General features: G+C 34.7%; 1 protein-coding gene and 1 non-coding gene across 5 annotated transcripts in view; both read right to left on the bottom strand.

Annotated features, from left to right (window-relative positions):
• The window catches only part of PIAS2 (protein inhibitor of activated STAT 2), a 73270-nt gene that overhangs the window by 19498 nt on the left and 41576 nt on the right, over window positions 1-12196 (bottom strand). For all 4 annotated transcript variants that reach the window (XM_027869016.1, XM_027869015.1, XM_027869014.1 and 1 more), the window contains 4 exons: window positions 12041-12146; window positions 10170-10243; window positions 6994-7154; window positions 325-458 (listed from right to left, as the gene is read on the bottom strand). In XM_027869016.1, coding sequence (XP_027724817.1) covers window positions 325-458; window positions 6994-7154; window positions 10170-10243; window positions 12041-12146 — 475 coding nt within the window. The remainder of the gene's footprint in view (window positions 1-324; window positions 459-6993; window positions 7155-10169; window positions 10244-12040; window positions 12147-12196) is intronic.
• On the bottom strand, window positions 766-870 carry LOC114048229. Its single transcript, XR_003569711.1, has one exon. It is a non-coding gene; the product is annotated as a U6 spliceosomal RNA (small nuclear RNA).

Consider the following 12196-nt stretch of genomic DNA (forward strand, 5'->3'; position numbering starts at 1 on the left):
AGAGGGGGAGAAAATTGAAAACTCAAAAGCTTATGGAAGTGAATGCTGACAACTAAAAACAAATAAATTAATTAAAAAAATTTTTAAATAAATAAATAAAATAAAATCCATGCCACCTCTAAACCCACGATCCTATGTGTCTGTGTTTTAAATGTGCAGCAAATGCAATAAATGTATTATAGTGTAGAATACACACTTAAATAAAAATAATTTTGATTTATGAATGGCTATAACCCAAATGGACACCCAAACTGAGATCTGGCAGCTAAAGGTAAAATTGTAGGGCAAGTTCTTGATTTTTTTAATTAGGTACTCTGTACATACTTTCTATTTTTGTACACTGTGGACTTGAAACTTTAAGTGCTTCTTTCTTCGGTCTCATAGGGCACCAAGAACCATCTTCTTGGAATTTAATCTCATCCACATCAGAACACTCATTGAGAATTTCCATGAAGAGCCTTTAAGCCAAAAAAAAAAAAAAAAAAAAAAAAAAAAAGTTAAATTAAGTATAATTCAAACTTTTGTTCACAAGTGAGATAATAAAGAAAACAATAAAAATTATGTTGTTGACTATAACTATGATAATAATGAGTATCGTTTTCCAAGGCCTTTATTTCCAAAGTACTTTCTTCTTGTTTTCTTAAATGGAAAAAGTGAGAAAACAATACTGTGTTATCTCAAGGCTTACAACAGTATGCCCTGAAATATCACCTGCCTCAAATCAACAAACAAATATTGGAAAAACATAATAATTATTTTTCTTTTTTAAATATAGAACACTTCATGAATTTTTATGTCATCCTTGCTTAAGGGGCCACGCTAATCTCTGTATCGTTCCAATTTTAACGTATATGCTACCAAAATGAGCACAACAGTTACTTTTCTAACCTTCATTTACTAACATGGCTTCTCAAAGCACCTCTTTTTTCTCAAACCATCTTGGATGTAGGGTTATAAAATATGAACTAGGTTAGCACAGTATTGCAACAAGGACAAAAGTGCTCAATCAATATGAAAGTGAGATAAATATCAAACCCCATTTTAACAAATAACATTACCAATAAAAGTCACAAAAAAGTCAAGACAATTTATTTTAGGAAAGCTAATGTAAAAAAAAATCTTTATTATGTCTTATCTCTCAAAAGAATGGTGTTTACCATGTAGGATTATTGAAATCTTGGTCCTTAAGATAGTTTATTAAAATGATTTCATGGCAAAGAATGAAAAGTGTAGATTATCTAATAAAAAAATTACCATAGCATCCTCAATTTTATAAGACCATATGATAGCTATATTTCCCTCTAAAATGCAAAAGAATGCAACAATAGACTGGTAGAGTGATAAGATGGAAAGGACACTGGATTTGAAGTCATAAGATGAGTCTGACTCCTGGCTCTGACTCACTTACTACCTTGTTTCAGTACATGTTTCCTTGTTCTTTATCTATAAAATGAAGAGATAAGACTAGATGAAGACTAAGGTCCCTTAGAGCTTTGAATGACCTAAACTATGAGACACAGCAAAAGAATATCAATAAACATTTCCTTTACCTCCAGTTACAAATCAAGGGGCTTAAGTTATAGAATTCTAAAATTAGCATCTATCTAATAACAGTCATTACGGATTTACTCAAACTTTTATACACTTTCCTTGCACATATTTTTTCCTGGTATAGTTTATGGTTAAAACATTTCAAACTGCTTCATATTCTATAAATTTGCAAAGTCACCTGTGAAACTGTACCCCTAGTTATTTACCCCCAATGCAAAGTATCCAATAGAGCCAAGTACCTCGGTTGGACATAAATCGGCTCCATAAGGACACGGACCAAGTCAATTTTCTTTGTCTCTCCCCAACACCAAACACAGTGGTTAGCTTACAGCAGGCATTTAGAAATGTCTGATGAATAAATAGGTAAAAAAAGAAGGCCTAAATACAAATATAAAATACAAAATACAATGAATGACTGTCTAGGAGGAATATAGTAAGAAAGGACTACAGTGGACTATGTATTGAATTATGTCACCGATACAATATCATTACTAAAAATGTTAACAGATGACCTTGCTATATAAACGGGAATATTACAATGTTAGCAACTGTTTTACTTGTCATTAGACTCTTAAAATGATGAATCTAAATTTAGTCCCTCTTGAGAAGTATGTGAAAAAACTTAAAAGTGGACCAAGATTTAAAATAAAACAAAAAACCCTTAAGAAATATAAAAGTTAGTATTCACTAAGCACTACGGGGAGTAAGGGTGAAGGTGGGAGGAAGAGGCATAAAATCTTCAGCAGCTTTTGAGATCCGTAAGAAAAAATTAAACTTCATTTGTCTTACATGGTTTAGACAGAATAAATTAGGAGTCTGTTCATGTTTAGGATTTTATTATTGAGCACTGAAATAAAATTAGCTTAATTACATTGAAAATTCAAAGCACTGGCTTGTGCAAAATACGAAGAAAATTAATTCATGAAGGAAACTACAGAAGATGCAAAAGGATTCATGACTTCAGTTAAGCCAGGATCTTTATTACAGAACCGTCTTTACACTCCCTGCTCATTGCCACTAATGTGTTTCTACTTCAGAGTACAAGCTCCTTGAAGCCAGGGGCTGTCCTTTTTTGCTTTTATTTGTATTCCTAGCACTCAGGGCAGCACTTGACACAAAAGCACTTAACAAATGCTTGTGGCCTGCCTGTTTATGAAGAAGTCACCAAAAGAAAGGATGATTTAGAAGGTATATTTACAATTGTTCTGTCTGCTACCAGTGCCTATCAACGATCTCTGTGTGTTTGAGGGGAAAGGAATCAGCTAATTACTGATTTTTCACCCTTGAGTCTCCTGAGTCTGGAATATGGAAAAAAAAAAAAAAAAGACCAGTTATTAGAACCAGAGGGATATATTAAGAAGAGGACAATTGAGTTTGTTTGGTTTTTTTAATCAAAGTTTTCTGATAACATCCCCTAGTTAAGGTTTCCGCTTATATTTCAGACATTTATAGAATGGGGAGACACCTGTTAATTGTTAATTATAACTGAGAACAGGTGAGTGAAGGAAGAGCAACAGTAAAGAAATTTGATGGACTATAATATAAAAATCCTGAGTTTGGCTATTGAGACTTTCTTTTCTTTTTAAGGAACAGAGCATTTAGCCAGCAACCAAAAACAACAAAGATTTCAACTGCAACAGAGAAGGTAAGTGAACTTTTTCTACAGATGCACAGATTTTGCCAAAACAAACAAACAAACAAACAAAAAACCCCTATTCTTCTGTCTTCAGCATTAAACAAGCACGTGGTGTGCTGGCTATGTGCAAACTTGCTCCTTCCTAAAGAAGCACCTGAAGAACAAACTTCTTGCTATGAAGCATATCAAGGAACAGTAGTAACAGCTTCCCAGAAAGGGATGGGGAAGAGAGGTCCCCTCCCCCCACGGAGATCAAGAATGAAAAAAAAAGAAAAAGGCTACGGAAAGACAGGGAGTCTAAACCCGAGACACCAGTCCTAGGGGAGGAGAATAATCGACACAGATGAGGTAATGAAGAACTATTAAGTTTCTGAACACACACACACACACACAAAATGATTTTTTTATCCCTCAAAGGGGGAAAACAAGTATTTTAAAATGAAAAAGCAAAACAAGCTAGGGAAAATACACCCAAACTAAGGAACCCAACCTTCAGGATGTATGATGCCAAAGGCTGTTCTCTTTTCAAACAAGAGAAGCAAGGAGGGAAGGGTTTTAGCCAATAGAAAGGTCAGGTTAGGTGCCTGGATGGGTGATAATCTGCCAAAGGATCTGACTGAACTCACAGTCAGTATCAGTTACTCTACCCCATTCCAAGATGGCACATCCAAAGGTACAATACATATGAAAAGTACACTTAGCTCTGGTCTCATACTTAACCCAAGTGGTGAGAGACCTGGTGCCTATGTGTGAAATAGTCATGAGGGATGGAGGCATTGTTTTTATCTCCTGTTTAGTGTAACACAAATGTAATACGTTCTATGGTAAGGACACCTTCAAAGCCATTCCCAAAGAAGGTCCCTGGATCCAATGACAATGAAGGAACAATCATGAAGAGCATTCCCCATCTATATACTTGGTGGTAACAAAGGGGAATCTTGGTTTTCTCTACTATTAACCACAGTAAGAGGGGAAAGAAGTCCTGAGGATGCTAATGACAAAAAAAGAGCAGGGGGCAGCCACTTCAAATGGCCTCCCTTCTGCTGTGGTATTTGAATGTAACATTTTTCCTTATGTCAAAAGAAACTGTTCCCTAGGCAAAGAAGAAACCCTTAGGAATGTTAGGATTGCTCAAAGCATATCCCATATCAAGCTGGTTTTTTTTTCCTTTCTAGTATATCAATTACTAAGAAAAGTTTCCTGTGCTTATACAAATGGCAGTCTACTGCCAAATACTTATCCATTACATATGAAGGAGTTTGGTAGTAAGAAAAAGATAAAGTGGGGTTGTTTTCTCTGAGTCTAATAAAACAAGGCAAAATGGGTACTGCCTCCATGAATATGTCTGCCTCATTCCCAAGACGGCAGACAAAAGTTTAAAAAAAAATTCATTTGGAAAAAGAAAAGATTTGTGGAAATAATGAAAAACAACAGGAATGAGGAGAAACACTTTCAGACTTCAAACTGTATGATAAAATTGCAGTCACCAAAAGCTTTTGGTATTTGTTAAAAAATAGAGAAGTAGATCAATGGAATAAACTAGACAAGGAGAATCAGAAATAGTGGAATTCAACAACCTAGTGTTTGATAAACCTGAAAACATTAATTATTTAAGAAAGAACTCTCAATCTGATAAGAACTACTAGGAAAACTGGAAAGCAGTGTGGCAGATATTAGGCTCAGACCAACATCTTACGCCGTATTCCACAATAAACTTGAAATGGATATGTGACCTGAAAATTAAAAATCAACCATAAAAAAAAATAAAATAAAATCAAGAAAAGCAGATCATATGCGTTTTACAGCTCTGGGTAGACATTTTTAGACAAAAAAGGAATAAAGGCAATTCAGAAAGAAAAAATAATTTTAAATACATGAAAATTAAAAGCTTCTGCACAAACAAAATTAAAATAAGAAAATAGTCGGGGAAAAAATGTTATCAAATTTCTCAGATAAAGGTCTGGTATTCAAGATTTTACATACATCCCCCCACACATATATTCAGGCTTTTGTGAGGTTACTGGTTGGGTTTTGCTGATTTTGCTTCTCTTTTTCCCTTTTTTTCTTAAAAAATATTTTTTGTTACATGGAATGGCTCTCTGGAAGGACAGGAATAGAGGACACTATTTAAGGAAAATATGGTTCATGGAGATATAGGGTGGAACCCTATACAGGAAAATTTAAGTAATGTGAAAACAAAAGATATCAATACTTTTTTCTTAAAGAGATCACTGATAATTTTACAGAGTACTTTCAGTTGAATGATGTGACTAGAAGCCAGATTACAATCAGTTCAGTACCTGGTTCAGAGTTTCTCTCCATCCCAACCCCTCTGCCTATCACTGGCCAACTTCAACATAAATGTTGATGTATATTTGATCACCATGTTCTCCCAGTTCTTCAATCTTCCTCAACTTCAATGGCTTATGTCATCCAACCTCACATTCACATAGGCTTAATCACAATTTTTTCATCATCATCACTGATGATTTTCATCATCAATCACAAGTGTTCCACTTACATACACAGAATCCTGAAATTTCCTCTTCCAACTATAAATACCATCATTCCATCTCTCCTATACTTCACTTTTCCTAAATCCCTTCTTCATCAGTACTGTTACCTTCATCGCCTCCATCCCTCAGTATTCAGAACACCAACCTCCATCTGGATTTACTTTCCTTCCTTCTCAATCTTGAGACTATAATTAAGTAGTTCAATTCTACACTGTTTTCTACTTTCATATTCCTTGCTTATTTGTCAGTAAGATAAATCAGGATATCAGGAGCAATATCTAATATCTCTCTATATAGAGAGATAATGAAAAGACCCTAAAATGAGAGAAATATAGTTAGAGAACATCGTGATCCACACTCTGACTCCCACTGCTACAGTACAGTTTAATTTATCCTCGGAGAACAAAATGTGATATGATTGAAGTTCATACAATCAAAAGTGTATAGACAGGATGAACACAGACAGTTAACAAAACCCCAGAATAATACGCTGCATCCCCTGTAGCCTGAAAAGGGTAGGTTTTTTAAAAAAAAAGTATAAGTCAAGTACTATTTAGCACAATAAATTTATTTAAGTCACTATCCCAAAAAAATATAACCGGCTGAAATATAAATAGATTTAAAATTAGGCTTAGATAAATGAATGTATAACAAATTTCTTATCAGTTGCTAAGGGAAACTAAGATGTTTTTGGATACATATCTATTCCTCCAAAAACAGTGTTAGAGATGGTACCTGTGCCTTCCCATACAACTTGACACTAAGCTTGAGAGAGCATATTGGGTTGAATAGGTTCTAGGTCCTGACTAGTATGACATTTCTCATATTTTTTTCTTAAATTTAACAGTCGTTCTCAATACCTCAACTGCCATTTGAGAACTTCTTTATTTAAGAGAGCTGGTAAAATGCAGTCTTACATGGGTTCTATGCCTTCATTAACCTCCTGGGTTTCTCTGAACAAGGAAAGAGGAAGGGCAATAAGTATTGTTTTTCCTTTCACCATATATTGGGAAATATATAACTTTCCTAAGCATAGAGACAGGAAACTGTAAACCTTGCTCATCACAAAACATTAAAAGAAATATATTAAGCTCATTTCAAGTCAAAAAAAAATCTAAGAAAAAAGTTTTTTAAATATATTTTAATTTTAATATAATATAATAAATTCTTAAATTAGCTGGATTATATACATGACAGAAGGCTCTTTTTTGCTAGGTTTTTTCTGCCATGGTCAGTCGGTTGTATGAAAGGGAAAAGTTTCGATAAAGTAAAGGACAGGGCTAAACTTACCCATCCAGTATTAGACTTTCATAGGCAGCTTTTTTGTCACACACAGGACAAATCCAGGTAGGCTTCTTTTCATTCATTTGCAGGTAAAGAGCAGCATCAAAACATTGCAGATGAGTGCATGTCACTGCACGACATGGAATCGTCAGCCTCATTTTTCCTAACTAAAGGGTAATGCAAAATGGAAACTGCATTTCAGAAACAATAATTTTTGTTTTAAAAAAAGGAATATAGTTTAGAGAAATCCAATTATGTTAAGTAAAATTTATGCTTCAGCAAAGCAATATACAACAGGATTTTGATAAGTTTACCATCCTAATAAACAATACAATTTTAACTACAATAAGCAAATCAAGAGAATTATCTACTCATTTGGTAGAATATACTTGGGATTATATGAAACCCAAAAAACTGTAAAAATTACACAGACTACTAGCATGCTACTTAATGCAGTGGTAAGCACCTAATGAAGGGCAGCTAAAGAAGGCACCCTATATCTCCATGAACCATTCAGGACTGCTTTATGTTTCCCCCTTTGTTTTTCTTACTTCCTCTCTTTCTTCCACAACTTCTTTTTTCCATCTCATCTTCCTTCTCTCCCCCCCCCCCACTTTAGGTTTTCCAGTGGCACCCATGGAAACCAGGGGTGTCACATTCAGCACTGTATGAGTTGCTCAGAGCTTTAAAAAAAAGTTACTGGCTTCTTTACTATCCTTATTTAATGCACTGAAATAGCTTTATTTTTTTTTCTCTAGTGTTCTGTAAACACAAATCTCTAAATTGCCTAAATTACTAAAGATGCCTCACTATGGGATAAAAATAATCCTGGATTCTCAAAGGCAGTTATCACAGGAACAAGCTAACACAGATCCTCTAACCTTGGAAGGCTCTAATCAAGGATTCTTGACCTTTATTATTAGAACACTTTGACAATGTGGGGAAGCCTATGGCTCCCTTCTCAGAATATTATTTTTAAATGCATTCAATTCCAAAGGAATCCAAATATACTGAAATATCAATATAATCAAGATTTCTTAAGAACAAGTTCAGGGACCTCAGGTTTCTAAGAACTTCTATTCTAAGTGATAGGGCAAAGAAGTTCATAACCTTATATAATGCTGACTACTAAGTGATTAAATCTTTGCCCCTAGTAAGCCATAAGTAGGAAAAAATGCAAAATGGTCTTCAGGCATTATCAAGACTTTTGTTTCCTAAGTAACAGTGGCTCAGTGGTCAGACCATTCACAAACACTATATTAACTATCATTACAGGATCTCTGTCCAAAGATCAATAAATTGACAGGCTATTAGAAGATCCACACTAACATTCTTACTACAAATGAGAACAGAAAAAGTGAAAAAGAGCCAAATACAATGACAGATGAAGACACGTTTGATCTGCCATTCATCTTTCGTGATTCCAAGATCAGTATTCTCTCTATTGCACCATGCAAGTTGATCTGTTGATGTTTCATGATTGGTATAGTAATGTTTTGTCTAAAAGAAGCATGATATTTGGAGTCAGAAGAAACATGGATTCAAAACCCTGCTTTCACCCCTATTAGCTATGTGGGCTGAGCAAGTTACTCATAACCTTTCCGAATTTTTCTCATCTGTAAAATAGAGCCATTATTGATACTATCTACCACACAGAATTGTTAGCAAAGAAAAAATGTCAAGCTATAATACATATATGGTCTTATCTCCCATCCTAGGTTGTCTTAAATTGCTCTTTGAGGACTGCAACTGTAACCTGTGCAATGCACATGGTATGATTTGAAAAGTGAACTGAATCATCATTATTTACTATTAGGAACTAAAGACCTCAATATTGGTATTTCTCAGTACTGTTATGTAGTTTCTTACAGTGATTTGCTATTCATACGCCAATTGCTCTTGGCGAGATAAGCCACATAAAGCATTTTGCAAACCTAAAAGCACTATATAAAGTCATCTATTATTGCAACATTAATAAATGTGCCACAAAACTGAACACCATAAAATTTTAATGACAAAGTCTGGTCCTAAACAGATGTTACCTACTCCAACTTTTTTTTTTATTTTTGGTTGCAGAAATGGAGGACTACGGACTATGAAACAAGACTTTTTACATTTGTCAGACTTTTTACATTTGTTAATTAATTTTGCTGAAATCTTTCCCCCCCTTTTAAAAATTCTTTGTTGTAAGGGATAGCCTTCAGAGAACAAAGTAAGGAAGAAGGATGCATAGAGAAATTTGGTGATATAAAAATGAAAGCCAGCCATAAACATTTATATTAAAAAATATTTACAGACCATTTTTTTAAAACTCAAGGCTGATTTCAACCTGTTTCCCCTTCCATCCTCTACAGTATTCTTTTAGGTCACTACCTCCTACTATCAGTTTGGTTATCCTCAAATAATTCATTTGGCTATTAACCCCAGTAAATAATAATTAACAAGACAAATCTGCTGCACACTCCTAAATAATAGTTAATCCATGTATTACTCCCCTCTGATAGTAGATAAATATTAGATTTCTGTCAAAAGACAAGATTTCTTAACTAATAACTTGTCAAAAGTTTCAGACTACTCTTATTTTATATTAGACGCCTTATAATCTATGACAAATAAAAATGTTATCAATGTAAACACATCATGTTTAACATTGTTAAACTGGGAATCCCATTAAAAATGGTGCTAGATTCTGAAACACTTAAGAACTCTGATCACTGTAATGACCAACTCTCAGTGTTGGATTTAAGATGCAGAATGAGATGTACGTTTTTGGACAGGGACAATGTGGAAATTTGTTTTGCTTGATTTTATGTATATATTTTGCAGATTTTGCATATATATAGGATAGCAAGTGCTCCCCCCCACCAACTGCGGGGGTGAGAGAGAAAATAAATGTTTGTTAATTGAAAAATAAAAATTTTTTAAAATGGTGTCAGAGCACAACGTTACATGGAGGAGTTAGTTTGACAGGAACAGAACTGAACCAAGCACAGTGAGATGTTTAGGAATGTTTACGTGGTGAAGTTGGTCAAAACGAGGAGCCAGAGCAGCCCAATCCAGATGTTACTGTAGTGAACAGCTACATGTTAAGAAAGTTAGCGGTTGTAACCACATGGTGCAATATATGCCTGCAATCTCTCCACAAAGTAAAGGCTTTCGGAACATTTTGTGGCTTCACTTACAGGACACATCAGCGATACCCGAAGACTGGTCGTAGCAATTTCACTGTCAGGATCTGCAGTGAGCTTCTCTTTAACTTGAAAAACACAAACAGAAATCAATGTTATTCAGGCACAGACTGCCTCAACCTATAAACAGAAGCTTCCAAATGTGGCTAAAAGGTAAAAAGAGAGCTAAAAGAAATGCTTGATGTGTGATGTTGTTTTTAATGTCAGTCACAACTCCAGTTTTAGCTTATTAAACATCTTGTTTTTTAATAAGTTAAAATTCAAGTCCCTCAAAAACAAGACTTTCAAGATGACGCACAGTTCACAGGCTGCGAGACACACAACAGAAATGAGAAGATTTTGGAAATGATCCTTTTCTTACAGAAATATGCTTGAAACTGCCTTTACTATTTCTTTAAGTTGAGTTAAATTCCACACCAGAATGCAAAACTTACTATATTTCTCAAAAGAGGGGGCATACCAGAATGAAAAGCTTACTAATTTTCTCAAAAGAGGGGGCACCTGAGGTGGGAAGGAAGGAGAGAATACAGATATGAAAATAAAATGATTTTTAAATTTTTTTAAAAAGCTTAATAAAAAGTTACCTTTCTATTAAGTCAGTATATAGTTAGGTAAAGGAAACCATTCTCATTAAATGACATAATTCTCCCCAAAATATCTAAGGATGCCAAATACAAAAACTGTTCCCTTTTACTCAACTTAGGTTCACAATTCTTTGAAGCCCTAGTGATTCTCCACTTAGTCTATCACTGCCAAAAACAGCTGGATCCCAGGCAGCTGGGCAGAAAAGAAACAAAGTGAGAATAAATTGTTCTGATCTTTAGAGAACCAAGCATATTCAGATGTGGGTAAGAAAGTCAACATTGCAATGTGGCAAAGACCAGAGAATGGCATCCTGTCTGGTTGACCTCACAGAACTCTACTGTAGGGTAGAGGATTCTGTTTTCACCTCACAGAGCCTTCTCCCTACACTGGTCCAATCCACAATTCTAATCAAGAGTAGGTGAAAAATCCTCCTTCATTAGAAAAGAAAAACAAATCTAATCTCTGCAATAATTTTCATTTGTAAACATTGGCTGAGAGTAATCTCCAACAACCTCCAAAGAGTAATATGTAAGGTAAATAATTGGCACTATTAAAATGGCTACTTGAAAAACAAATACATTTTTGTGCACTATAGTCATTTGCAATACTGACTAATGGGAGATGAAATTATTCCTGCCTCATAGTATCTATCATAAGAGCTAAATTAAGAATTCCTACATAATAAGAAGCAAAATATTTTTATTTACTGGTCAATATGCCGTTAATAGGGAAATCATGTTCTTGCTTAGACAAAACAGCCTGTCAGCTATTCGTTGGAGAGTCATATGAAATAAATTGCTATTTTCAGGACTGTTAATTCTAAAAAGATCAATAATCTACAGAGTCAAAATCCTAATTACAACAGGCCTTCATCAACACAGGCCAAAGGCTGATCCCTAATTTTCTTTCAGATCAGAACTGATATTAGTGAGCCAGCATTAACACAAATTTTATACCACTTAAGTTACTATGGAAGAGGGATTCCCACAACGCTAGCCTCACCTAGGCCATACTTCACAGGATTGAGAGCTATAAAGGAACTGATGAGAGACCATCAAGTCAAATCTCCTCATTTTAGGGAAGAGGAAATCAAGTCCCAAAAAAGGCTCCAAGACTTATTAGGGGTCATACATACAGCAGTGTGTAGGAGAGCCAGGATTCCAATCCAGTTCTTCTTACTCTAAATTCAAACCTTGTTCTACCCACCCCATCACACTGACTCAGCAAAAAAATTTCCCCCGCAAATGTTTCATACATTCAGTTTCATATACATTACTTACTTAGTGCTCTGGAATGATCAGGGTTTCGAATACCTTTCATTTTTAATCTCTGTAACAACATGGCTGATGTCAGCTGTCTCACAAGATACACAGACATGGAGTAATTCTACAAAAAAGATAATCTTAGTTAAAGATGAGAAAGAAAATTCTCATAAT

This window comes from Vombatus ursinus, unplaced genomic scaffold (genome assembly GCF_900497805.2).
Source record: "Vombatus ursinus unplaced genomic scaffold, bare-nosed wombat genome assembly UNPS02014791.1, whole genome shotgun sequence".
NCBI classification, from domain to species: Eukaryota; Metazoa; Chordata; class Mammalia; order Diprotodontia; family Vombatidae; genus Vombatus; species Vombatus ursinus.